General features: G+C 42.9%; 1 protein-coding gene across 1 annotated transcript in view; it reads right to left on the reverse strand.

Moving 5' to 3' along the window:
* The window catches only part of DNAH11 (dynein axonemal heavy chain 11), a 4606558-nt gene that overhangs the window by 2554819 nt on the left and 2025296 nt on the right, over positions 1-26443 (reverse strand). Inside the window, exons 47-48 of the mRNA XM_044065542.1 lie at positions 18282-18447; positions 17408-17510 (exon numbers count right to left, since the gene is read on the reverse strand). Of these exons, the coding sequence (XP_043921477.1) occupies positions 17408-17510; positions 18282-18447 (269 nt within the window). The remainder of the gene's footprint in view (positions 1-17407; positions 17511-18281; positions 18448-26443) is intronic.

Raw genomic sequence — 26443 nt, forward strand, 5'->3', positions numbered from 1 at the left:
CTCTGTGCAGCGCTTGAAAACAAGTTTTTCAGCCATACTATTTATTAGAAAGATAACCTTAACAAAAAACAGGCAGTTTCTTCCTAATACACACACACACACACACACACACACACACACACACACACACACACACACACACACACACACACACACACACACACACACACACACACACACACACACACACACACACACACACACACACACACACACACACACACACACACACACACACACTCAACACACTCATATACAGAAAAACACTGAGGGGGAAGGGGAAGCTACAACCTACACCACAGTACAAACTACTCTAACTAACCTAAAACACTAAACGCGATGCACCAAGCGAGGGGAGGAGTAAGGGGACCTATACTAACACTAACTGACAGAAAATTGAAGAAAATGAGTTACTCATAAAGGTTTTACCCACTGACTAGTTGGAGCTCAAGAGACACAATGCTGAAGCAATTTGCGGTAAACGAGATCTGGGGATGGAAGGCAGTGGGGGTGTATTATCAGTAAGGGGAGGAGTTTGGAGCTTGGAGATGATGCTAGTTGCCAGCTCGGATCCAGTATGGATCCGTAACCCACAGGTTGAAGACCAAATGAAGTAAACTACTTCAGATGTGTAAAGGAGGCCTGAGGGCTGAAAGTGGATCAGAGCATCCCTCGGTGACTGTTCCTGTGGAAGGATAAGGGCAAAAAACATTGCTGCATTTGTTGTTGACATGGGAAGTGAAAAGGTCACAGCAAGGTTGGCTCCAGTGGGTGAAAATCTCTGTTGCCACTGTCTGTTTGAGAGACCACTCATGAGATAATAGGATAGCCTTGCTCAGCCTGTCTGCTAGTATACTGGCCATTCTTGGAATGTGCAATGCTACTAGAAAAGTGATGAGAGAACATCAACCATTGTCAGACCTGCATGGCCTCTCAGCCATGAGAGTATGAACGTGCTCCACCTTCCTTGTTCATGTACCAGACCACTGACATATTGTTGTGTGAATGGAAATCACACTCTTGTGTACGAGGTCCTGAATGCCTGCAGTGCTTGGAGAACTTCTCTCATCTCCAAGACACTGAGTGAAGTTTGGTTTCCACTGGTGACCATATCCCTTAAACTGTTCCTTTTGAAATGCCCTTCTCCACCCTAGAAGGCAGGTGTCTGTGGTGACTGGCCCTGGGAGCAGATGGACAAATGGGTCTGCCCTGTACCACTGATGGAAGTGTAGTCTACCAACTTATGTGATTCCTGTATACTTCAGTAATTTGTATTCTGGTGTGAAGGGAATGAAGTTTCTGTAACCATTGTACTGCCAGTGTCCACTGTAGGACTCTTATGTGGTATCTTGCTAATGGGACCAGAATAATAGTAGAGGCTATGAACCCTAAAAGACAGAAGGTGAATCTTGCTTGTATGTTGCATCACTTGACAGGCTACAAACCTTAACAACTGACCTCTTGCAAGGGGGAGTTTTGCAATTTGTTGGACTGTGTCTATATAGCATCCTATAAGTTCTATGTTCTGTTTGGCAGGTAGTTTGCTCTTCTTGTGACTGACTTATATTCCCAATTGGTTTGCAAGAGTGAGAAGGAATGTTTGATATTGCAATAAGAGGTCCTTGGAGGTAGCAGTTAGGATACAATTGTCTAAACAGATTCCTTGCAGTCATAGATGAGCTGCTACACTGCCATAATCTTGGTGAACACCCAGGGCTGTGGTGAGACTAAATGGCAGTGCCCTCAATTAGTAGTGATTGGCTCCCAGATGGAAATGGAGAAACCTCATGGAGTGCCTCGGGATCTTGATGTGATAGTAAGCATCCTAAAGATCAACAGAGCACACCCAATGGTCCTTCCTCAACATCTGGAACTTTGTCTGACAAACTGATTTGGGCTGCTGAGATCAAAAATTGGTCTGAGGTTCCCTGTCTTTTCTGGAACTAAAAAAACATGGAATAGACTCCAGATCATAACTGGTCTAGGGGGATCATCTGGTTGAATCGTTTGGTAAGCAACTTTAACACTTCTGTTGCTGTAGATTCCAAATGATCGGGATTATGTATCAGTAATCTTTGATCTTTTTTTTTGGGATAGACAAAAAGGATATGGTATAGCCTCTGGTGATTATCTTTAGCACACAAGAATTAGATGTTATTGTTTGCCAGGCTAAAGGGTGTAATGCTAATGTCCCCTGACTGCCTCCAGAGTACAGCAGTTGGGCCAACATTCAGGGATGCTGGTTAGGTTTCTCAGTGAAAGGCCCAAGGAAACCTTGATTCTGCAGTCCACTTCTCTTTCTCAGGCGGCATCCATTCAAATTTCCTCTACCTCTTCCTCAGGGAGGTCTATCCCAGGAGTGCTCTGGAGAAAACCTTGGGACTTTTTGAACCACATTTTCCTAACTCCTCTTTGATTCTTGGAAAAGGCTCCTTGAGGAGTAGAAAAATGGATTTCTATGGCAGACAATGTCCTGCTCACTCCTGGTAAGCATTTCTTTTACCTTGGGTCCAATCAAGGTGGAACTGTCATGGGGCATTGATAAAAGACGCCTTGTAATTTTCCGTGAAATTGCATAGCCAAATCCAAGCAAGGTGTTGCATGGTAATACCTGTATTGGCTACATTTGACTTACCATCAGCTATGTTAAGACAGCAGTTGCATGGCCACATTTGAGGCACACTGGAGGGCAGCCATTTGGACATCCTAAGGCAAGCTATCCGAAAGAGACTTGGAAAGCTCCTTGATCAAGTCTCTTTGGAAGTGTGTCAGGTGAGTTTTATATTTCAGTGCTCGAAGGTTACTGATGCACAGGTCCATTTCCCTTGTCTGTTCAATGCCCTTGACTTCCTATTAGGGGAATGGACAGAGGAACTTTCCTCAGATAGTTCCTTCTTTGTGGCTGAAGCTACCACCATGGCATTTACAAGGGAGCCTTTTTACCAATGCTTTCTATCTTTTGAGGCAACTAAGATTTTTTTTTCCAGAATGGGCTCTGCCATGTCAGGATCCTTCCAAGCCTTCTCAGCAACAAGATCTACTGAGGTGTCAGGAGGTGGGAACACCTAGGATGTTGATGGGCTTCAAGGAACGTGGACTCCTCAGAAGAAGGAGCTTCTATGGATCATCCCCCCTACTGCTTCATCAATTCCAGAAAATCCCCAACAGTGATCTCCTCAGGGGTGGATCTTGAGGATCTTTCATCTATCATCTATGTCCGTGCCTTCAGTGATGGACTCGGGAGAAGAGTCTAAATATTTCCATTTGCATGTCCTTCTTCATAGAATGTATCTTAGTGGCATTAGATGGAAACACTTTGGAGTTACATAGGGAGCTCGAGCATTGAGCTGCCTTGAAGATAATTGGGCCTGTCTGTCCCTGTTGACTCAAATGTGAGGAAAGATGCACAGGATCCACTAGGAGTTGGGATGGAGCCAAACTCGGTGGATGTACCAGTCTCCTTGGCCTTGCCAAAACTCTTTCCACAATCTTGAAAGCAGATTCAGTTAATGGAGCTGAGGAGAAACTACCCCTTTCAGGATACTCGGTAGGTTTCCCAATTCCAAAAGAGGTGAGAGCCAAGCTGTTTACTACCAACGCACCAAGAGGGAGGAATGTCTCCAAACATTTCAGAGTTGACTTCACCAGCGGTGCTCAGACCTCGCCATTTTGCCTCCAGGACTCTTCTCAACTTGAAAACATTGGTGTTGAGAACATAAAGGAAGATGTTAAAGCTGAAGTCTCAAGGGCTATCGGGCTAAGGGTTCAGACCCACTATCTTTGGCTCTAGGAAAGGAGACAGTGTCAGACAAAACTGAATGTTGTCAAAGGGCCCATTTCTGGCCCTTTCCTTGAGGATGGTGCCGAGAGGAATTTCTTCAGCATAAGGTCAACATCCAACTCAGTAACACTTCTGGTGGATTAACCAGACCTCGAAGAAGCAACTACCAAACATGGTCTTAATGGTAGCTTTTGTTGAAGTATAGGTGAATGAAGCCTGGGGCAGACTGGCTCCAGAAAAGGGTTCCTATTACATTGTCGAAACTATAAAACTTCGAACACTACAAGATTGAACTTGTATGTTTGAAGTTTTATAATTTCGAACAAAAAAATAAACAACTACAAACCAAAACTAACTCTTGTAAGCAGGGGGGCCCTGCACCCCCACACCCCTTACTCTTTAAGTATACCAACTCCGAGATCTTTTTTTTCTTTTTCTTTTTTTTTTTTTTACTTAATCGAAGTTCTGAAACTTCAAACATAAGGTTTTGACCTTATGATGTTCGGAGTTTCAGAACTTCGATAATGTAATAGGAACCCTCCAGAAAAAAAGGTAGGTTTCAGGGAGGGAGTTCAGATCTAAGTTGCAGGTGGATCTGACTGACTCGACAACTCAGGTACCAAACCCAGTAAAGTGGTTGGGTCCGGAGACCTTTTCTTCGACTTCTCTACCCTCTCTTCTTGGTTCTTCTCGTCTTACTTGTCTTTGTGCTTCTCTTTCGATCTTTCTTTCACTCTCTCTTTTTGGATCTTTCTGCCTTTTTCTCCTTCTTACCCATAATTGTAGATATAGAAGGTAGTTTGCCCTCAAAGGACATTATAGTCCCTGTCTGAAGGGAAAGTAAGCCTTTGAGAATAAGTTTCTCTCTTATGACTTGAAATGCTTTGTTACCAAATGCAGCACAGATACTGCAAGCAACTATTCTGTAGATGAAACAGATCTAGACAGTAAACACAGAGGGAATGGAGATCTTGGGGGTGGGGGTGGGGGACTCTCTTTTGTCTACAGGCTAAACACTTCTTGGAAACCGTGAACTTGTCAGTCATTAAAACAATCCTATGACAAAAAATTACTCCAATAAGAAACTTCACCCCTCATACTATAAACATTATAAACAGTTACGAAGGTAGTTATACTATAGAAAAAGGCACACTGGAAAAGAGGACTCTATATGAAGAACTATTCAGACTATGTAAAGTATTGCTTTTAGCCATCTATCCAGCCATCCACAACCAATATTTCCCATTTTTGCACATGGGGTCGGAAAAATGTGTCAGTACTACTAGAAAGTTCTATCACAGCACACTCAGAAAACTTTGAAAAAGATTAACTGTCTTAAAAATCCCACCTCAGTAATCCTAGCACTAAATGAAACATAACAATTATCCAACAAGAATTATAGAAAAAGTCTTTTGGCTTTTCCTGGTTAGGGGTCGCCACAGAGGAACTCCCATTCGCTAATGATTGGCAGTGGATTTTTACAGTGCCAGGTTGCCAGCCCCATGCCCAACCTTCAAAGAAGGCACGCCCATTCACGCACGCACCTACCTGCATGTCTTTAATGTCACTCGACCATGGGGAGGACATGCAGACTCCACATAGAAGGCGCTCCAGCCGAGAATAGAATGGGAGAACCTCTTGCTGTGAGATGACAATGCTAACCGCTGCACCACTATACAAAGGGAAGAGTAAAAAAAATTACCAAAATAGCTTTCACTTATAAGAAAAAAAATACATTTCACTTACTATGAGTGCTCTGGAGCTCTAGAATTGCATATCTGATCAAACACAGGGCAAATAAGACCTGAGGTACATCAACTGGTAGGAGGAAATTGTGGGTAGGGAAGGACTTAGAGCTCTCACATCCAATACTCTGGTCGAACATGCTGAGGTCAGATCCAACCGGATTTGATAACCCACACACATAAAAGGACAGAAACAGACAACTTTGGATATGATACATTCACAAATGAAGAGCCTGAAGCCATTTTCAGTGCTGTAGCTTTTGCCAGCAGTCAGTGCTATAGCTAGGGCAGGGCGAAGGGGAGAGCTGCCACACATGCAAGCTGGGCAGGTGGGGGCATAACTAACACTTCAGAAGAGTTGCCAAAATGCACAACTGGAGCAGAAACATTAATTTAAGCAACCTGTGGCTGATACTGCAGCTGGTTAAATGAATGACTTTAATTGTTTGCAGTGTGGGGGGTAGAGTGGGTATGTATGTATTTGTGAATATACAAAGGAGCTATAATAAGGTCTGTGCTATAGCTGCAGATACTGAAGAACCAGAAGAATGTTTTCTTCTTTTTTTGCCACAACTTCAAAGGATTCCCACCTTTTTTTTAACTCTGTGTTGAGTATGGTGTACTCTGCGGATTGCTTGTAGTGCAAACCAGCTATGGGTCTATGACCAGCAAGGGAACTCTGAAGAGAGAGCACAAGCACTAAGCATTATGGAAGGAGCTTAAGCCTGAAAATGTTTTATGTGCTAAGCTGACTCAGACAAGCGGTACAATTCCTAGAAGCTGAGGAGGATTGACTGTCTCATCTTAGATCAGCCAGTTATTCCCAGTAATTCATGCTCAATTACTTAACTCACTGAAGATACAAAGATATAGATTTACTAACATTTCTGCAGAACATTTCAACTTTTCATACTCAATGATGTGAAGAGGAAGGGACATGGAACTATTTTTCCCTGTGCTAGATGCTACTATGATGTCCCTGCTCTAGACCAGTAATCAAGGAGTCTCACTCCTCACCACTGACACTGGAGAGGGATGTTCACATGGAACAAAAATAGATACACACAATATTTCTGGATGCAGCTGTCTGCACCAAGCACAATTTCCCTTAAGAGCACACAGGGAACACACTTAGTCTTGGAACTGGGTATCTCTCTCTCTCTCTCTCTCTCTAGGCCCCAATTAAGACTCCCCACTGGCACAGCTGTAGAGTTGAGTCTATGCAGAGTGTTCCAAGCCAAGTTTTCCACCACCCTCTCTGTGAAACCAGTGCTCTGTGCCCCTGCTCCAAGTAGCTGACACAGGCACTCTTTGAGATTTGATTTTCATACACACACACCTGGGAAAGGCTGGGACAGATTTACCAGTTATGCCCCCTTCTGTCCAGACTATAAGGTAGGTACTGCCAGCAGGACAGTCCAAAACCAGGTACTCTAAGGATCTTACAAGGGTACCCAATTATACTGAGTAGAATTTAATACAAATGGTAGTGTACCGATGCAGCAAGGCTTTCAGGAGTGAGCACACTGTTAGCAAATAAATGTAAATACAAGTACTCTCAAAGGTTAAATATTCTCTAAAAGACCAGCCACAATGAAAAGTTTAAATATATTTAATAATAAATAATAAAATCACATGAAAATCCTAAATATTTATTTACAATAAACACTAGAGTTTCATTCACAGGAAATATTAAAAATAACACATATGGAAAGATTCACACAGATACAGCAAAAAAGAAGTTATGTACTCACCATAATGTTCCATCTGAGTAGTTATACTTCATTTTTCTGCAACCTGTCGGTATACGGATCCGTATCGGATCCGAGCCGGCAACTATTTTTCTAGCATCTGCTCCAAGCTCCAAGCTCCTCCCCTTACCCCTAATGCCCTACCATCTCCTATCTTCCCTCAGATCAAGTTTGCTGCAACTAAAAACATAAGCAACTCAACCCAATGAACCAAACCTGAAAAGACAGGACAAGGTCCGGGGGACGGAGGGAGGGAATGTTGCAGAAAAATGAAGTATAACTACTCAGATGGAACATTATGTTGAGTACCTAACTTCTTTATCTGAAGTAGTTAACTTCATTTTATCTGCAACCTGTGGGACAGAGTCCCCAGCTACTCCGATCCTGGGAGGCCCTTATGGAAGGATATTCCTGAGCACCGCAGAGCCAAAGGATGCTCTACCCCTCAAAATCAGATCTATATCAAATATCGTCCAAAGGCACCCTAGACCAAAAAGCAGCAGAGGTCGCCATGGACCTGGTAGAGTGAGCCTTAACAATACCAGGAGGAGCTAAACCTTTTGCTTTGTAGGCATGTGAAATGCAAAGAGTGATCCATCTGGCCAAAGAAACTTTAGAAATAGCTTTTCCCATAAATGCTTTGGAAAAGGAAACAAACAATTGGTCAGTCTTGCGGAAAGACTTTGTTCTATGAAGATAAAAATGAAGCTGTCAATGAACATCTAACAAATGGAGTTTGTATTCACCTTTATTTTGGAAGTTAGGAAAGAAAACGGGCAGATTAATAGACTGGTTTATGTTTGCTTCAGATGCCACTTTAGGTAAGAAGGAAGGATTAGTACGGAGGGAGACCCTATCCTTGTAGAAGACCAAATATGGAGGCATGGCAGACAGAGCTTGAAGCTCAGAAACCCTCCTAGCAGATGTAATGGCGACTAGGAAAGTGGTCTTCCAGGACAAAAATTTCAAGTCCACCGAAGCTGCAGGTTCGAAAGGAGGAGCCACCAATGCCTGTAAAACAAAAGTAAGGTCCCAAGGAGGCACTGAATCCTTGACAGGTGGACGTAACAGAAAAGTACCTTTAAGAAAAGCCTTACACAGCCTAGCGGAGGCTAAGGCAATGTTGTCTTCACCAATGTGAAAACTGGAAATGGCTGCCAATTGTACTTTCACTGTGGAGGAACTAGTTCCTTGCTGAAAGATGCCAGACAGGAAATCCAACACCGCTGGAACAGGGGCTGTAAAGGGATCTATTTTTCTCTGTGAGGCCCCAGTGGAAAACACGCTTCCATTTACTACAATAAAGTTTCCTAGTGGAGTCTTTAAGAGAAGCCACCAGAATGGATTTTACCAGGGATGAAAGACCGGGAGTCCTGGCAATTAACGGAACTGGAGCAACCAGGCTGTCAGCTTGAGGCTGCCCAGATCAGGCTGACGTGCCCCCGACAGATGGGAGATTAGATCCGGGCAGGGATCCAGAACCCACCGGGGAGCTAAGAGATGAGACCAAAGGAATGGGAACCAAACCTGACGAAGCCAGAATGGGACAATGAGGATCACTTTGCACCGCAGTTGGCAAGCTTTCTGAAGAAACTTCGGAATGAGTGGCAATGGTGGATAAGCATACAGAAGCCTGGGGGGCAAGGCATGGACTAGAGCATCTCTGGGGATTTCCCCTGGTGAGAGAATCAGAGTGAAGAACTCACTGCTCTTCACGTTGGAAGGAGATGCAAAGAGATTGCAGCAAGGTTGACCCCATACAAGGAAGATCTACTCCACTACTGACGGTTTCAGAGACCACTCGTATGGCATCAGAATGGCCCGATTCAACCTGTCCGGTAAAATGTTGGAGCACATCAGGATTTGCGTTGCTATCAGAAACCGACCGGTGGAGATCGCCCATTCCCACACTCTCATGGCCTCACGACACAGGGGGTAGGATCTGGTTCCCCCCTGCTTGTTGATATACCAGACAACCGACATGTTGTCTGACTGAATTGAAATCAATCCGAGAGGGAGGACAGTGTGAAAGGCTTCCAATGCTAAAAGCACTGCCCTCATCTCTAGAACATTTATGTGCAACTTGGTCTCTGACTTGGACCATGTGCCTTGGACTGTCCTTCCCAGTGTCCCCCCACCCGAGTTGGGAGGCATCCGTGGTCACTATGGCTTGGACTGGAGATGACGTGAAGGGGCTTCCTTCTGATATCTCTGGTGAACTTAACCACCAAAGAAGAGACAGCCTGCAGATGTAACTGATCTTGATCGGAAATTCCATGGGCAGGTCTAGCCAAGACCATTGAACAGCCAGAGTCCATTGAAGAACCCGCATGTGAAGGCGCGCACAAGGGAGAATCGATATGGCGGCAGCCATGGAGCACAGAGCCCGGAGAACCTAGCACACCTTTTGAGACTTGGAGTTCACTATCTGAGCTATGTGGCACCTGAGGTGTAGGATCCTGTCTGGAGTTAAGAATACCTTCATCTGCAAAGTGTCTAGCCATGCCCCAATGAAGTCTAGAACTTGTACTGGTTACAATTGGGATTTCTGAACATTGACTGTAATTCCCAGTAGATCTGCCAACCAAATGAAATAATCTCGGGCCAGACACAAGTGATGCTTGTTGGACGCAGCGAAGAGCCAGTCGTCCAGGTATGGAAACACCTGAATACCCTGAAGCCTCAGGTGAGCCGCTAAAACTGCCATTACCTTGGTGAACACCCTGGGGGCTGTGGTGAGACCAAAGGGTAGGGCTCTGAACTGAAAATGACTGGCTCCCAGCTGGAAGCGCAGAAACCTCCTGGAACTTCTGTATATTTTGATGTGGTAGTAAGCATCCTGGAGGTCTAACGAGCACATCCAGTCGCACTCTCGGAGATAAAGTAGAATGGACTGCAGGGTGACTATCCGGAATTTCTGTTTGGCTACTGACAGGTTTAATGTTGACAGGTCTAGAATGGGCCTGAGGTCCCCTGTCTTTTTTGGCACCAAAAAGAACCTTGAGTAGACACCTGATCCGGACTGATTGGGGGGGGACCTGTTCGATGGCTCATTTGAGAAGCAGCTTTGAAACCTCTAGAGCTGTGGCCTCCCTGTGAGTGGGTGGAACATCCAGGAGGTGTTTTGTAATATTTGGAGGGGCAGCAAAAGGGATAGAGTAACCTCTGGATATTATCTGTAAAACCCAGCGATCTGACGTAATGGACTCCCATGCCGCTGGGTGTAAGGACAATCTTCCCCCGACTGCCTCCAGAGTAGGACAGTTGGGCAACCCCTCAGGGCTGCTGACAGGGTCTATCAGAAAAAGGTCCCCTAGACCCAAAATTCCTGGGACCCCCTCTACCTCTGAGTTGGCGTAGATCCTGTCCCCCTCTGCCTCTGGGGGAATAGTTGTCCTGAGAATCCCAGGAAAACTGAGATTTTTGGAACCACATTTCTTCTGCCCTCTTTGATTCCTAGAGAAGGACCACTGAGGGTTAGAGAAGTGTATCCCAACGGCAGACAAAGTCTTCCCGTCCTTTTCGCTCTGGACAAGTGTGTCACATACTGTCTTCCCAAAAGGGAAGAACCGTCGTAGGGAGCATTGATAAACGACACCTTGAAATGGTCCGCAAACTGACACAACCTGAGCCAGGCATGACGCCTCATGGCTATGCCTGTCCCAGCCACCCTAACTGCTCTTTCCGTGGCATGGGAAAGGAGTCGCATTGACATGTTTGAGACTGACTTCAGAATAGACATTTTTGCCAAGAACAACTGTCTGTCCTGTGGCGATAAAGACTCTGGGGGTGACTCAGTGAATTTCGAAGCAAGGTCTCGCTGAAGCCGGATCACATGTGCCAAATAATTCAGTGCACAGATTGAAAAGGTCACTGAGGAAAAGAAGCGCTTCCCAAACCTATCCACCTACCTGGACTCCTTATCTGGAGGGTGGACTGAGGAACTCTCCTGTGCTAGTTCCTTCTTTGTGGCCGCTGCAACCAAACTATCATCAACTGGGGCTCCTTTTGACCAAGGTTGTCTGTCAGAAGGGGGAGATAAAATCTTGCCAGGGCATTTGGGGATGGGCTCTATGGTGTCAGGCTCCTTCCATGCCCTCATGGTGATGAGGTCCACCAAGGGGTCTGCTGGTGGGGACACCCAGGAAGTAGATGGGCCCATGCCAAAGGCCTCCAGGAACACTGACTCATCCCCAGAAGGTTTTGGGGCTGACCAACCTCCCCTCTGGTGGAGGATCTTCATAATTTCTCCGAAGGAGACGTCTTCGGGAGGTGACCTGGGGGAACCTTCTCCTTCATCTAAGTCAGTGTCCATAGTGAGGGACTTGGGGGAGTCCAAGTGCCTCCTTTTGCACTTGCGCTTACGGTGAACCTCTTCAGTGGGACTCTCAGAAGGAGATTCATGAGCTGCAGGGGTTTCCTCAGGGAAATTTACCTGGGGATCCTCTGGCATGGGCTGTCCCTGAGACAGGATGAAGGGAGTCGTCGCCAAATCCAGGGGGGCCTGGGTGGTATCTGAGGGGATGGGCTGGGGTCTCAATCCCTGGGAGAGAACCCTCTCCACCACTTCAAAGGCCGAGGGAAAGCAGACTTCCTTAGCACCCAGGAAGGAAGATGCCCCCCCCGGATCCGAAGCGGGGACCAGAGCCGAAGCCAGGGCAGCCTGAGGTCCGAGGGTACAGATCAGATCCAAAAAGGTCGGAGCCAAAGAATCTATTCCCTCGGGTCCGACTCCCTATCCACGGCTCCGAGAGTCACTCGGATCTGAACAAGTCAGATCTGAGGAACTCAAGGTATCAGCCGGAGTCAAGGCTGGAGGAACCGTTGGCGCCAAGCTACCAGCTCCAAAAATCCTCTAATCCAAGAGCCCCGAAGCCGAAGCACGGATCAGGAAGGAGAGATGGGGCAGAAAAAAGGCGTGGAGGTCCCCCTTCCAGAGGGAGAGGGGCCTGACAAGAGTCCCATCTGAATTTGGGTCTTAATGAATCTCCACATCATCTTGTCCATGCCCATGTCCGATAGGCTCCGAGTCGACCTCGAAGAGGCCACCGACTCAGATCTGTCTGGTCTGCGTAATGGGTCCAAATGTTCCAATGGCTCCGGTGAGAAACCAGGAGACCGGAGCCGTGGAGAAACAGGATTCATGGTCTTAGAAGGAGGACTAAGAAAGAGCTCCCTTGTCTGGGGATCTTTTGCGATGTCTGTCCTTTCTTTTCTCCCTATCCTGTCTGTGCCTTTCTTTATCTTTTTCTTTTTCTTTTGCCTTGTCAGTCACACTGACTGTAGATTTGTCTTTAGTAGACCCATCACCAGAAGAAGAAGAAGAGGGAGGTTGAGTCCATGTCTGGGTGGGAGGTAGATCACTAGAGACTGAGGCCGAGGCAGATTCCAGCATGGCAGCAGGGAGAAGGTCTTTGGCTACTAACTTGGCCTTCTGATCCCTAAGGGCCCTCGGATAGAAACCAGAGCAGATAGCACATTGAGTGGACAAATGTGCCTCTCCCTAGCAAATCACACACAGAGTGTGACCATCAGCAGAGGAGAGCTTATGGCCACATTCTGTACATTTTTTAAAAATAGGCTTCGGCTGATCAGCCATAGTCCTGCACCCAAAAGTAAAAACACTACCTACCAGAAAAACCACACACAAACATAGGTAGGGGAAGGGCAGGCTTTTTTTTTTGACACCAACGAACAAGCAATACACTAAACAAGGGGAGGAAGGGAAAATATTCACGCAAACACACACTAGATATAAGAAATAATACCACTTACTATCCCTGAGCTCAGAGCAAAGGAGACCACAATGCACACTACTGTCGTGGCAAACAAGATCTGGGCGTAGATAGGAGATAATAGGGCATTGTGGGTAAGGGGAGGAGCTCGGAGCTTGGAGCAGATGCTAGAAAAAAAGTTGCCGGCTGAGATACAATACGTTTCCATATACCCACAGGTTGCAGATAAAATTAAGTTAACTGCTTCAGATCAATACTTAACTAATGTCACTATATTTTCCTGAATCATCTAAAGAATTACTAGTCCATGGTTACTTACAAAAGCAAGGCAAGATAAAGTGAGTGAGTGGTCTTCCTTCTTTGTCAGGTTTCAAAAACAGACTGCACTGAGACTTCTGTCTGATCTAATATTAAAAATCATTTCAGTGCTGGATTACAGAATAACATCACATATATCTGGTCATCTGCCTCTGGTTCCCACACTACCCCCACTACTAGAAATTGAACCAGAATTTAGCACATATGTGTTACCATACATACAGACAGAGCTTTGCTGAGATGTGTTATAGCATCTGGAAGCTATAAAACTATTCCAAAACTTTCACCCTTTCAGGGTAGCAATTAGTTCATCCCTAAGGGCAATACAGTAGGATTCCTAGTCCTGTTTTTCACAGACATTCGGTCTCTAGCTACAGTTAGAACTGTAAAATACAATCTTTATGGCCTAAACCAGGTAATATAATTTCAGATGATTTTTTAAAATTAGCTATACTGAAATTAATCTTTTCTCTTCTAGTATCCTATGTTACAATATATTCATTTCAACAGTTACAATACAAGCTGACATACAACTGCATTTATTTTCTGTCCAGCAGGACCCACTGTTGGCACATTTTTAACAAAAGCAGCTTTCCACATACATTTTTAACACAAGCACCTGTACATATCAGTTTGATATGCAAATGACATATAATTCTTTACAAAACTCCGGCTAGCTATGCTGGCATATGTTATACATCCACTGTCCTACTTATCCTGGCATAGCTGTTAATACCTCACATTGTCACAGCTTCAATCAAAAGATGATTGCTTATTTGAATGAAAGTATGGACACCTAGATGAAGACTCTATATGAATTTCATATTTCTGACCAAAACAAGAGTCAGGATGTCAGAGATTATGAATAAGATCACACATGGAACATGATAAGATCCCGAGGAGTAATCTCTTACTAAAGATGTCTTTCAAGATACACTCATTCCACATACACAACAGCTTCAGCAAAATCACCTAATATTTAAGATTCCAGTATGAGAATGGTCATAAGAAATCAGATCCCTTCTAGAGGGGCATATTTTAATGAATATATACACATTGAAGTTGTCAAAAGCACATCTAACAGCTGTAACAATCCAAAAATCACTCCTATACACAATGACCTCTTAAATCCCTGATCTTTAAAAGTTGTTAGCAATACTGCAGCCAGTGGAAAAAAACATTAGATAAGTAAATAGTACTGGAAGAAACTCTCTTTAGGCTGCAAGGAAAGGGATTCTTCTACATTAATGGATGAACAGTGTTGGCTTTACCTAGAAGATCAACTACAGCCAAGAGCACAGTGGTCATATACTACTGGACTGACCTATGGAAGACAACAGCTTGGTGATAGTGTTAAAGGCAGCATGTGTTACACAGTGTCTCTTATATTTGTCACACTTTATGAACAAAACAGACCTTCACAACAAGCACTGCTGACATCTCTTGTCAATTGTTACTGAGTGGGATGAATACTGACTTTGAAAAACAGCTAGCAAGTTACCCGACTTGTTTAATTATTACTTATCAGTTAACAAGGAGAAAAAAGACAAATTAAAATGTCTAAATCACTGTCCAAAGCAGTGTGTCAGGAGTAAATTTATGTGTCTCACCTGTGCCATCATCAAATGTTAAAATCATTCAAGTAGCTGAAAAAAAAATACAGCTCAGCCTCATAACTATGAAACTTGTGTGACTAAAAATAAACTAAGAAACCATGGACGTGAACATTCCCCATTGACAAATCTATTCAGAAAATCCACAGACATCATTCGTGACTACAGATTACACTATTAGCAAGCTTGTCACCACTTAGTCATTCAGCTTTTCAGTCAAGAAGAGGAGGAATCTGCGGTGGTGGTGCTGCGGTAGCGTTGTTGCCTCACAGGAAGACGCTGTCCGGTTCGATTCTCAGCTAGAGCGTCTTCTGTGTAGAGACATGCGTGAATGGGCGTGCCTTCGTTGAAGGTTGTACATCAGGGCTGGCAACTCGGCATGTAAAAATCTACTGCCAATTATTAGCGGACCAGAGTTCCACTGTGGCGACCCCTAACCGGGAAAAGCTGAAAGACACAAGCAAGTCTGGCAAGAGGAAAGTTACTTATGGCAGCTATAACATAGGCTTGCTTTATCATCCTACTAGATAAAACTGCATCACCAAGAAACAGTCATGTGCAGCTCCTTATCAGTTTCTTATTTCAATAAAATATAGTCTCAGTCCACCTCACCCCCCAAATAAACACAACTCTGCATTTGGTGATAAAAGTGATCAAAATTCTAATAAAACAAAATCATGGTGGGCAAAGTTCTTCATACCCCACAAAAGAGCTGAGTTGCTCCCACTACATTAAATAATCAACTCAAAGCTTGAAGTATGGTGGAGAAAAGGGGAATCCACAACTATATAACATCCAAACTGGATTTATGAAAATATTTTGTACAAAACTGGGTAATGAAACAGCCAACTCTATAACTTCCTATCACAGTGAACTGAATGACTCTTTCCACACAACTAAGAACGGCAGTTCAGATCAGTGACTTTTTAAAAAACATCTGGTAATGTGCAGTCAATCAATCAACTTCTGAACTGTCAAGAAAGTAAGACACTAAGTATTGCAATGCAAACTGTTTTGCTACTGCATTCAAAAGTGATTTTTACTGCTAATATGACTGCCTATCTTTATAAAATTAATCTAAGCTGTTATTATTTTATTCTGGCTTTGGTAAGATTTACTACTGTAAAATGGACTAAACATGCAGGCTTTGAAGTTATGCATGTCATGTTGTACTTCTGTGGGGAAGTAGTAGCTTTCTATGCCTTGATATATCTTGCTATGTACAAGTTCCTAAGACTCAGTTAGCCTTGAGCAGTCACTGAATGTCTTAAGACAACCCAAGCCAAGCCATCTTTAAGTGGTTGCAGCAGAGAATAAACTAGCTTCAGGCAGACCACTGCACAAAACTAGAGCAATGGATCAAAAATTGTCCTCAGTATCACTAACTCTTATGGATGTGTACACGGAGACTCAGAAAGTAAGGCACATGATCAGAATCATGTCAAGCATAATACAACTTCAAGGACCAATAACCTTAGCTGCACTTTGTACTTCAGTTTTTCCAGTAAAATGGAATGTCTGAGTTATAAATGTTATCCAGATGGATGAAAATTACATCTGGGCATATGTGGTTTAAAAACTGTAAACACAGATGCAAAAGAATAGTCAAAAACATAACAGAGCTGTGTGTTTATAACAAACCTTAACCAGAAGCGAAGAGCAGAGATGGCCAGGTTTCAGAAGACAAGAAATTGACTACTTTCTGCAAAGGTGAAAAGTACTTGCTCCTATTTAAAAAATAAAAAAAAAGAGCTCCATCTTAAAAAAAGGAGGGAGCTCTGACCACTGACAACACAGTAACACAGGGCTGAAGGAGTTCTCCATCCTATCAAATCAGGGTTGTGCATTCTGAAATGACAAGGTAGCAAAAGGTAATCTAGTAAGAGTGCTTCAGAGTGTTGACACTGAGGAGCCCTGTTACCTGACTGCATTAACACGAACAGCAGTATGTTCAGCGTACTGTTGAAGTTCACGAGATATCATCTTCAGAGGATTCTGCCTAAACAATACAAACACTTTACCTGGAAGTCAAGAGAGTGAGTCTACCTATGTACACAGAAGTCAAATGAATTTGTCAAATAAAATAAACTGACTGTACTACTGCAAAAGGGAAAAGCAGGCACATAATGCTTCAGTGCAGAATTATTAACCTATTAAGTTTCCATTTTAAAAAGTAGCCATTTATCTATATAAAAATTAAAATGTCGGCAAGTAGCACTGTTGTGCGTGTGACAACTGTAGACTTTAGGAAAAAAATACACTTTAAAACAGCAACAAAACAATGGCAAACTATTTTTTCCATATTACTTAAAATGTGTTATTTTGTTACTAAGGACCAACTTGTTTGTTTGCACTGTGAGCCTGGAATTGTAAGAATGCAGTTTCCAATGCTAAACAAGCTTCTACCTCAGAATAAAACTTACGATGTTCTAAGCATGTATTAAATAGTAAATTAGTTATTTACCTGCAGTCGTGTATTGATGGTAAAGCTGCCCACAGTTGGATTCATACAAGCTATATACTGGCAACTGTGAATTTCTTTTAGTGTCAACTTCTGTCTGTCATACCTAGTAATATTAACATAAAATGATTATGAAAGATGTCTGTTTAATCACAGACTTATGTGTGGTAATAAAATATATCAGATGATCAGGTATAAGTGACTATTTATACACACACACACTATATATACATATATATATATATATATATATATATATATATATATATATATATATATATACACACACACACACACACACACACACACACACACACACACACACACACACATTTATACACACATACACATCTTCTCCATAATTCTAACAATTATGTTTTATTCAGAGGAGGTACAAAAAAGGAGACAACAATTGCACTAATTATGCTTATCACTTTCTATAAACTCACAAGTTTGCAGAGGCTGCAAAATTTAAAAGGGAACTTTCTGCACATTTTAGTTATACAGAACAGTTATTTAAACTAGAAATGTCCCACCTTCAATCAATTGATCACTCACTCTATCTACTTACCTATCTACCCACCCACCTAAGTATCTAGCTATCTATGTATAGGGAAAAAGTTTCAGCTCAGACTCGTCTTTACTGTGGGAACCTGCTCATTTAGGACTGAGAATTATAATTTATTAAAATATGCACAGACTGCTTCAGACCACAGTGCTCAGCAAAAATGATTTACTGTATACAGCACTAAAATGGTTATCAATAATACAGCACTAAAATGGTTATCAATAATCTTAGTTACACTACATAACAGCGTTTTACTTTATGTAGTCAAAATAATCATTCTCTGATACAAGAAGTCAAAGATCAACTTACCAGTGTCTGTAGTCCAGATGTTGTCGAATAAGTGTATGGGGCTGTACTGTCCCAAAGGTATCTACCTTAGGCATGTTCATGTCATCAATGAAATATATAAGTTTTTTATTTCCAGGTGGGCCATAGTTACGTCCAGCTTTCTTTTCAAGTGATTTCTCAAGAACCCCTACAATAGAAGAGAAATATTAATTTCAAACATATGGGTAGTAAGGTAAGAAAAAAAATTTAAGAGAAAGTGAGACAACTGCAACAATGACAAACATATGAAGGGTATCTAAACTCAAAGGGTTCTGTTACCATGGCCCACAAAAGGCTTGTCTGAAAACTTTTTTCTTTTAACTAAAAAAAGAAAGCACTAAAAAATGAAAAAGGCTGAATTGTCTACAATGCCTTTATATTAGCTTCAGTACCTTGTGTGATTAATACCTGATATCTATATATCTCTTAAAAACAGACAATAAAAATCTATAATTTGTGGTGTATTGCTGCATATTCACACATTGTCAGATAGATATTTCAGGTCCACAAAACTATGGTGAAAAGCTTGGGAGAAGCAAAATTACAAGCTTGATAGTCCTCAGTACTTGACCTGACCAAAAAAAAAGATTGTCCCTAAAACATGTAACTCTAAACTCTACACAAGAGAGTCATTCATCTGAATTAAGTAATTACAGATCTAGAGCTATTTTTTCTATTAAAAATACTAAAGTACTATGTTCACTCTCAGTAACCAATTTACTAGGTATTATTGTCTACACAATTAGCTAGGGTAAGGCAAATGGGGCAGCAGCTGTAGGGGCAAGGTGTTAGAGGGAGAGATTGGCAGATACTTTTTTTTTTGCTCATCATGTAAACATGAGGACATTAGGCCCTGGAACCCCTCCTCAGAGAGTAGGGAGGAGTGCCGGATCAGAAAACAACCTCTTTTTTTTAAACTCCTCAACAGGGAGTGGCACACAGCACCCAATCAGCCAGCTACAGCTCTGTCATCATTGATAATAATCTTCAGTTTGATCAACATATCAGTAACACCATTAAAAGAAAATACATCAAAAACTAGGGACCCTAAACTAAAAGTACAGTTGTGTACACTTACCATAAATGTAGATGTTCGAGTGTATTCACTGTTGCAGTCATCACATTTGGGTTATTTGCTTGCAGTAGCCCTCAGTCGGCCTGATTAACAAAGTCTTGGGTCCTACGTCGGTTGCTGTCTCCTCTTCCATGATGTCAGGTCGTCAGGGGTATAAAACATGCAGCCGGCATCATTACATCAGTTTTTCTTGCCCCAGATGTCAGGTGCCCCCCTAATGGGAAGCAATTAAATCTATAAATATACAAGGTTATACCTCCAACAAAAAAGCAAATACACCAAAAAGCTTTTAAGCATTATAAAGGAGAGAAAAGGTATAGCCAAAAGAAGTCAGGGGGCTGGAGAGAGAGTAACCAGGACTGCAACAGTGAATATACTCGAACATCTACATTTATGGTAAGTGTACACAACTGTACTATGTTCTTCATGTTTTACTGTTGCAGTCATCACATTTGGGTAGATTCCCAAAGCTAAGGATGGGAGGAGGAATTTAGATAGCATTAGGACCAGCTATAAGGCCCTGCAAGACTGCAGTGGCAAAGCTAGCTCTGGATTTAGAGAAAATTGGCAAATGGTAATACTTGGTGAAAGTATGTACAGAACTCCAGGTAGCAGTTTCTAGGATGCCCCTGGTAGGTACACCTCTGAGAAAGGCTGTAGAGGTAGATGCAGCCCTGGTTGAGTGGGGTCTGATCCCCTGTTTGATAGGTTTTCCATGGTGATCATAGCAGAAATTAATGCAATGGCCTATCCATTTGGAGATGGTTTGCTTTGAAATAGCCTTCCCCTTTGTCCCTGCAGCAAATGTCACCAGCAGTTGTTCAGATTTCCTTTGAGGTTTAGTCCTATCCAAGTAGAATCTAAGTTGTCTGTGCACATCTAAGCAGTGCAGTATCCGTTCCTCTTTGTTCTGTGGATTAGAAAAGAAGGTTGGCAAATGAATGGACTGATTAAGGGCCACGCTGGATACCACCTTTGGCATGAAAGAGGGATTGGTCCTGAGGGACACCCTGTCAGCATGAAAAATGATGAAAGGCTCCACTGCCATAACGGCATGTAATTCAGATACCCTTCTTGCTGAAGTGATTGCTAAAAGGAAAGCTGTTTTCCAAGAAAGGAATTTTAAATCTGCAGTAGCAGCTGGCTCGAAAGGACGAAGGGTGAGTTTCTCTAATACAAAGTAAAGGCCCCAGGCTGGAGTTGGAGCTCTCCTGGGTGGTCTTAAATTTTTGGTCCCTCTGAGGAACTGCTTGAGCAGTGGATGAGAGAAGAGGGGAAGTTCTGTGTTATAATGAGCTGAAATGGCTGAGGCATGAATTTTTATTGAGGAAAAAAGACAGGCCCTTGTGAAGCATCTCAGTTAAGAATTGTAAAATCTTAGGTAAATTGGGCACTGCTGTGCTCATCCCTTGAGAATAATTCCAGGCACAGAATCATTTCCATTTTTCAGCATAAGATTTTCTAGTACTAGGCCTCCTTGCCTCTAAAATGATATTCATCACTGATTTACTGAGGGATGGTAAAGGAGAGATTAAGTAATTAGCCAGGCTGCTAGGTTCAGTGTTTGAAGCCGAGGGTGCAGAATCTGTCTCTCCTGCTGAGACAACAGGGTAGGAGTCTGAGGCAGGTGCCATGGGGCCCACAGTGACACACTGCGCAGGAGGGGGTACCAGTGTTGGCGTGGCCAGTCTTTTGCAATCAAAATCGTCCTTGGTTTGTCTTGTTTGATCTTCAGTAGTACTTTGGAGAGCAGAGGCCGAGGAGGAAAGGCATAAACTGTTAGGTTATTCCAGCTGAAGGGCAGGGCATCCACTTTCCAAGCTTATTTGTGGGGAGTCCTTGTGCAAAATTTAATTAATAGTTCTGGGGGGAGGCAAACAGGTCTAAATCTGGACTCCTCCATTTGCTTGTCAGCATGTTGAAAATCCTTGGTTCCAGTTTCCACTCATGTGGGTCCATGAGATTTCTGATTAGTCCGTCTGCCAGTGTATTTAGTTTTCCTGGCAGGAATTGAGCTTGTAGATGCACTTGGTAGCTCAAGGTTGTGTTCCACAATGCCATGGCTAGTCTGCAGAGGGAGTAAGAATGTGTACCCCCCCGCTTGTTTATGTACCACATAACAGTGGTGTTGTCCGTCTTTACCATTACTTGTCCTAAAAGAATGTGGTCCTTGAAGGCTGTCAGAGCTTTCTGTACAGCTAACATTTCTTTTAGATTGATGTGCAGGTGCATTTGACTTGGGTTCCATTTGCCCTGAATGCACTTCCCTGCCAGGTTCGCTCCCCATGCATAGTCTGATGCATCTGTTGTTAAGGTTTGGTTGGCAGGGGTTAGTGTGAATGGTAGTCCCTTGTTTTGGTGGCAGGCCTCTACCCACCAAAGGAAATCTAGGCGTAGGCAAGGTATGATAGGAATCATTGCTTCTAGAGCCTGAGAATGTTGACACCATAGGCTTTTTAGATACCACTGCAGTTTCCTCATATGCAGTCTTGCATATGGAATTAGAAGAATGCAGGAGGCCATGAACCCTAAGGCTTGTAGTATTTGCCTTGCAGATAGCAGGGCTTTTGTGGGCACTTGTTTGAAGTTGGTTGTCAAGTGAATTTGTTTCTCTGGCATGAGGAAAGCCATCTGGGAAGTTGTATTCAAGCTTGCTCCCAGGAATATAATTTGTTGATAGGGTACCAGGTGTGATTTCTTTTCGTTTATGGTGTACCCCAGACAAGTTAGCACCCTTTGTACAAAAGCCAGATGATTCAAAAGTATGTCCTGGTTTTCTGCCTCAATTAGACAATCATCCAGGTATGGGTATATCTGAATATTTATTTGCCTGCAAAATGCAATGACTGGAGCTAGGCACTTTGTGAATACCCTGGTCACAGGAGATAAGCCAAAGGGCAGTGCAGAGAACTGACAGTGCGTGTAGCCTGATTTGAAGTGTAGGTATCTTCTGCAAGATTCCCTGACTGGGATGTGCAGTTATGCTTCCTTTAAATCTAGTGTTACCAACCAGGCACCTTTGCCTAGCTTAGGAAGCAACTGGTGAAGAATCAGCATCTTGAATTTTGGAATCACCAAAAAGGTGTTTAAAGTAGACAGGTCCAGGATTGGATGCCATGAATTGTCTTTTCTGGGTACCAGGAAAAGTCTCGAGTAGAAACCTTGTCCCTTTTCCTCTTCTGGTACCAACTGAATAGCCCCTATGCTTAAGAGAGACAGTACTTGCTTTTGGGCCTTTGCCCACTGATTTGGAGGTAGATCCGGCCAACCACTTGGAGATGGTAACATGTGGAAAAGAAATCTGTATCTTTGGGACACTCTATTTAAAACCCATTTGTCCTGGGTAATGAGTCCCCAGTTCTTTGCATGAAGTGCAATCTTTCCCCCCAAAAGGGGCAGTCAGTTGAGAAGTGCTTGGAAGTTTTAAAAATAAAGTCATTGAGACAGTTTACCATAGGGGGGAGTTTTATTACTCCCAGGTTTGGAAGTGGAGGCCCCCCACTGCTTAGTCCTGTGCGTACCCTGGGACTGAAGCCTGGATGCTCTGCTGGATCTGGGTTTGGACTGAGAAGGTCTGGAAGAGGCAGGAAAGGATCAATTCTTAGAAGGCCAATGCCTACTAAATCTTGGAGGCTGTACTTGTAAAAAATCTTTAAAGGTTTGCATAGATTTAGGTTTTTCCTCCATCTTTTTAAGAAATTCTTCGGCCTTGTTGCCAAACAGGTGGTCCTGATTTAAGGGAGCATCCAGTAATTTAGCTTTAACATAATCTGGCAAAGATTGCTCCTTAAGCCAAGCATGTCTTCTAAGTACAGACCCAGTTACAGCAGCCCTGCAAGATGCCTCTAGTGAATCAAAACCACATTGCAACGTATGTTTACCAACTTGTTCAGCAGAATGCATTAAATCCTGTAAATCATTATTTTCAGCACAATCAGGAATCAACATCATTTTCTGTTTAAGCAATCCAATAATATGCTGCTAATACTTTAACATATGAAACTGGCAATTCAAGGCCCTAATGGCCAAAGTTGCAGAAGTGTATAACTTCTTACCCCATCTATCCAGCACCCTGGAGTCTCTATCAGAGGGGGTAGGATTTTTGGCAGTAGAAGCTTTAATGCCCTTGGGTCCCTGTGAAATGGTTTCTGGATCCGCAGTAGGATTTTTGAAAAGGAGCTTGTGAGAGTCAGGAACCCTGTAATATCTATCAGGTTTTCTGGGAGCAGGAGGTAAAGAGTCAGGAGCCATGCTAGATTCCGAAAAGGCATCATCAACAATTTCCAGTACAGGAGGGATAGCTAAAGGCCTGTGCTGGGGCAGGAGTAAGAAATCCCTAAGCCACTTTTTAGAATCAGAGAAATCCTGACTTTCCCAACAAAAATGCTCCGAGAGTATGCAAGGTTTCACCAAAAACGAAATCCTCTGGGAGAGAAGCAGAAGGAATAGAGTCCTCAGCATCAGAATCCTCAAAGGTAGATAAGGGAAAATCCTGGTCATCAGAGGAAACAGAAATTTCTGAATCCTGGTCAGAAGTATCATAAGCAAACTCAGTCCTAGGTCTCTTAGAGGGGGAAGGTTAGCTTCCCCTGATTAAAGTAATAAGGTCTTCAGTCATTCTTATCATTTGTTTTTCAGGCATAGAGGCCTGACCTTGTGGTCTGGGCGTCAGTTTTCTAGGCACAGTTAGAGTTTTAGGCCTTGAAGAAGAAGAGGGCATCAGTTTAATATGCAAGTCAGTAGGCCTGAATACACCCTCAGAAGCCGGTGCCTGCACAGCAGCTCCGGACCCATCCAAGGAAGAGACATCTGCAGGTTCCACAGTTGAAGCATCTCGCGGCATACCGGACTCTGAATGGGTCTCAGTAGAGGCCTGCAAATCTGAAGTAGAGGGTATCAGGGGCTGTGAAAGCGCCTCACTGAGTACCGGCGTCTCGGCAGCCTCTGCCTTTATCTTTGTGTTTTTTCAGACTGTCTGTAGTCGGATGGCTTACCGAAGACATATCGGGATAATTAAACCGAGCACCAAAATATTTAGAAGAGAAAAAATATACCAATGACAGATAGTTTGTGGTTTAAATAAGGCACAAAACTGATAGTGAGGCACGTCGAGGTCAGGGCCTAGGCAAGGAATACAGTACGAATGAAAATCTTTATGAGGTATTTGCTTTCCACAAGAAATGCAATTTACTTTTACTAACATTGGTTTAGAGTAAGAAAAAGTTTCCCCAATGGGGTACCTAGCTTTTAGTTGAAGACTTTGGTTCTGAAATTCTGAAATGAAAATTTCATGAGTCGGCCAACCGGCACTTGCGAACTGCTTCTGCTTCGGGCACCGCACGGCAAGAAAGACTGATGTAATGACGTCGGCTGCATGTTTTATACCCCTGACAACCTGACGTCATGGAAGAGGAGACAGCAACCGGCGTAGGACCCAAGACTTTGTTAATCAGGCTGACTGAGGGCTACTGCAAGCAGATAACCCAGATGTGATGACTGCAACAGTGAAACACGAAGAACATCCAAATATCACCAGACTGAACATGATAGAAAATCAGCTGCCACTAACTATCTGCTTCCTAGTTTACTTCATGCAGTTCCAGTATTCACACATCTACATTCCATTCAGCTACATAAAACTGAAGCAATGCTATTACAAAACAGCAACATTTGCTACTGCCCTCCCCAGTAAGGCAAACCATTACACTGCGGTCAAAACCTGAACTAGATGGAGTTTCCCAATTAACTGAAATATGTCCAACTAAAATTCACTCATTTTGTTACTTACCAGCACTCAAAATGCTCAACTTTAGAACTACTGTTCAACTTGTATTCAGTGATCACTAAGCTGCGTTTCCAAGACAAATTTCTTGTCTATCAACACAAGTCTCCTAACTCACATGGAGATGCTCTCTACTCTCATAATATGACCAAAATCTGCACCCTGACTCCTCTTTCCTCTCAGCAAATTGAGAACCATTTTACTTTCAAAATGTGCCTGTACACTCACTTTCTCAAAGTGTGGCTATGCCCCTATTCTACCACATGGGCCTAGTCTTTTTCTGCAACAACCTCCTTCAACAATACTTCCGTGAAACTAAGCTCTGCTACTACAAGGCTCTCTTTAAGCACAAGTAAAAGTTCCTTTTGTACATACGTTGAATGTCTACCTGATTAATCTTTTCTACATCAACCTCCTTCACCCAAATTGCCAAGAAACTCTAGTCCTATAAGGCTTTCTTTAAGCACAGTGTAGAACTCCCCTTGCATATATGATAAATATACTCCTCAATCTATGTATCATTAATACTAATGGATCTTTTGATACCTCTGTAGAGTTGAATTAGTTTTTCTAGGAATACTCTTGCATATCAAAGTAGTGTAGTATGTAGACACCAAGTCTGTACATAGCTACATGTTGTAAATTCTCTCAGAATGCCTACTACTGGGCAATTTAACATGTTTCATCTAATGTCTATTATTATCTGGCTGTAAATTGTTTTGGACCTTTTCATCCTGGGCCTCCACTGAAAAAGAGTCTTGCACGTCTCAGATGAACCTTCCCAATAAATAAATGGAAATAAATTAATAAAAAAGTAAGAAAATGAATGGTGGAGCATAATCAGTTTGTCTAACTTTCCAAAGATGTATATGCCCCCACAAATGTGAAATTAGGCTTAGCACCTTTTTAGGATATGAACACTTAGCAGAAAAGAAGGTACTCATAATGCCACACCATCTGTACATACTCAGTAGGCAGCTCCCCACACTTCTTAAAACGCTGTTCAAGTACAATCCCAACTGTAAGACACTGCCATCTGTGAAGTGCTTTCAACTTAGAAAAGTGGTAGAAGAACAGAAGAGTTTATGGCTGAACTGGTGAAATGCAAAGGAAAATGGGTAGTTGACACAAAGCAGAAAGTGGTAATTGGGGGGATGGTCTAGTGATTCCTCTCGGTTGCTGCTAGTATTCAAAGCAGGGACCATTCCTGGGCAACATTAATTTTGTCAGACATTACACTGACTGGACAATAGGGTAACATGTTCAGTCATAAAAACAAAATTAAAG

The sequence above is a fragment of the Protopterus annectens genome, chromosome 3.part0 (assembly GCF_019279795.1).
Source record: "Protopterus annectens isolate FY-2018-M chromosome 3.part0, PAN1.0, whole genome shotgun sequence".
NCBI classification, from domain to species: Eukaryota; Metazoa; Chordata; order Ceratodontiformes; family Protopteridae; genus Protopterus; species Protopterus annectens.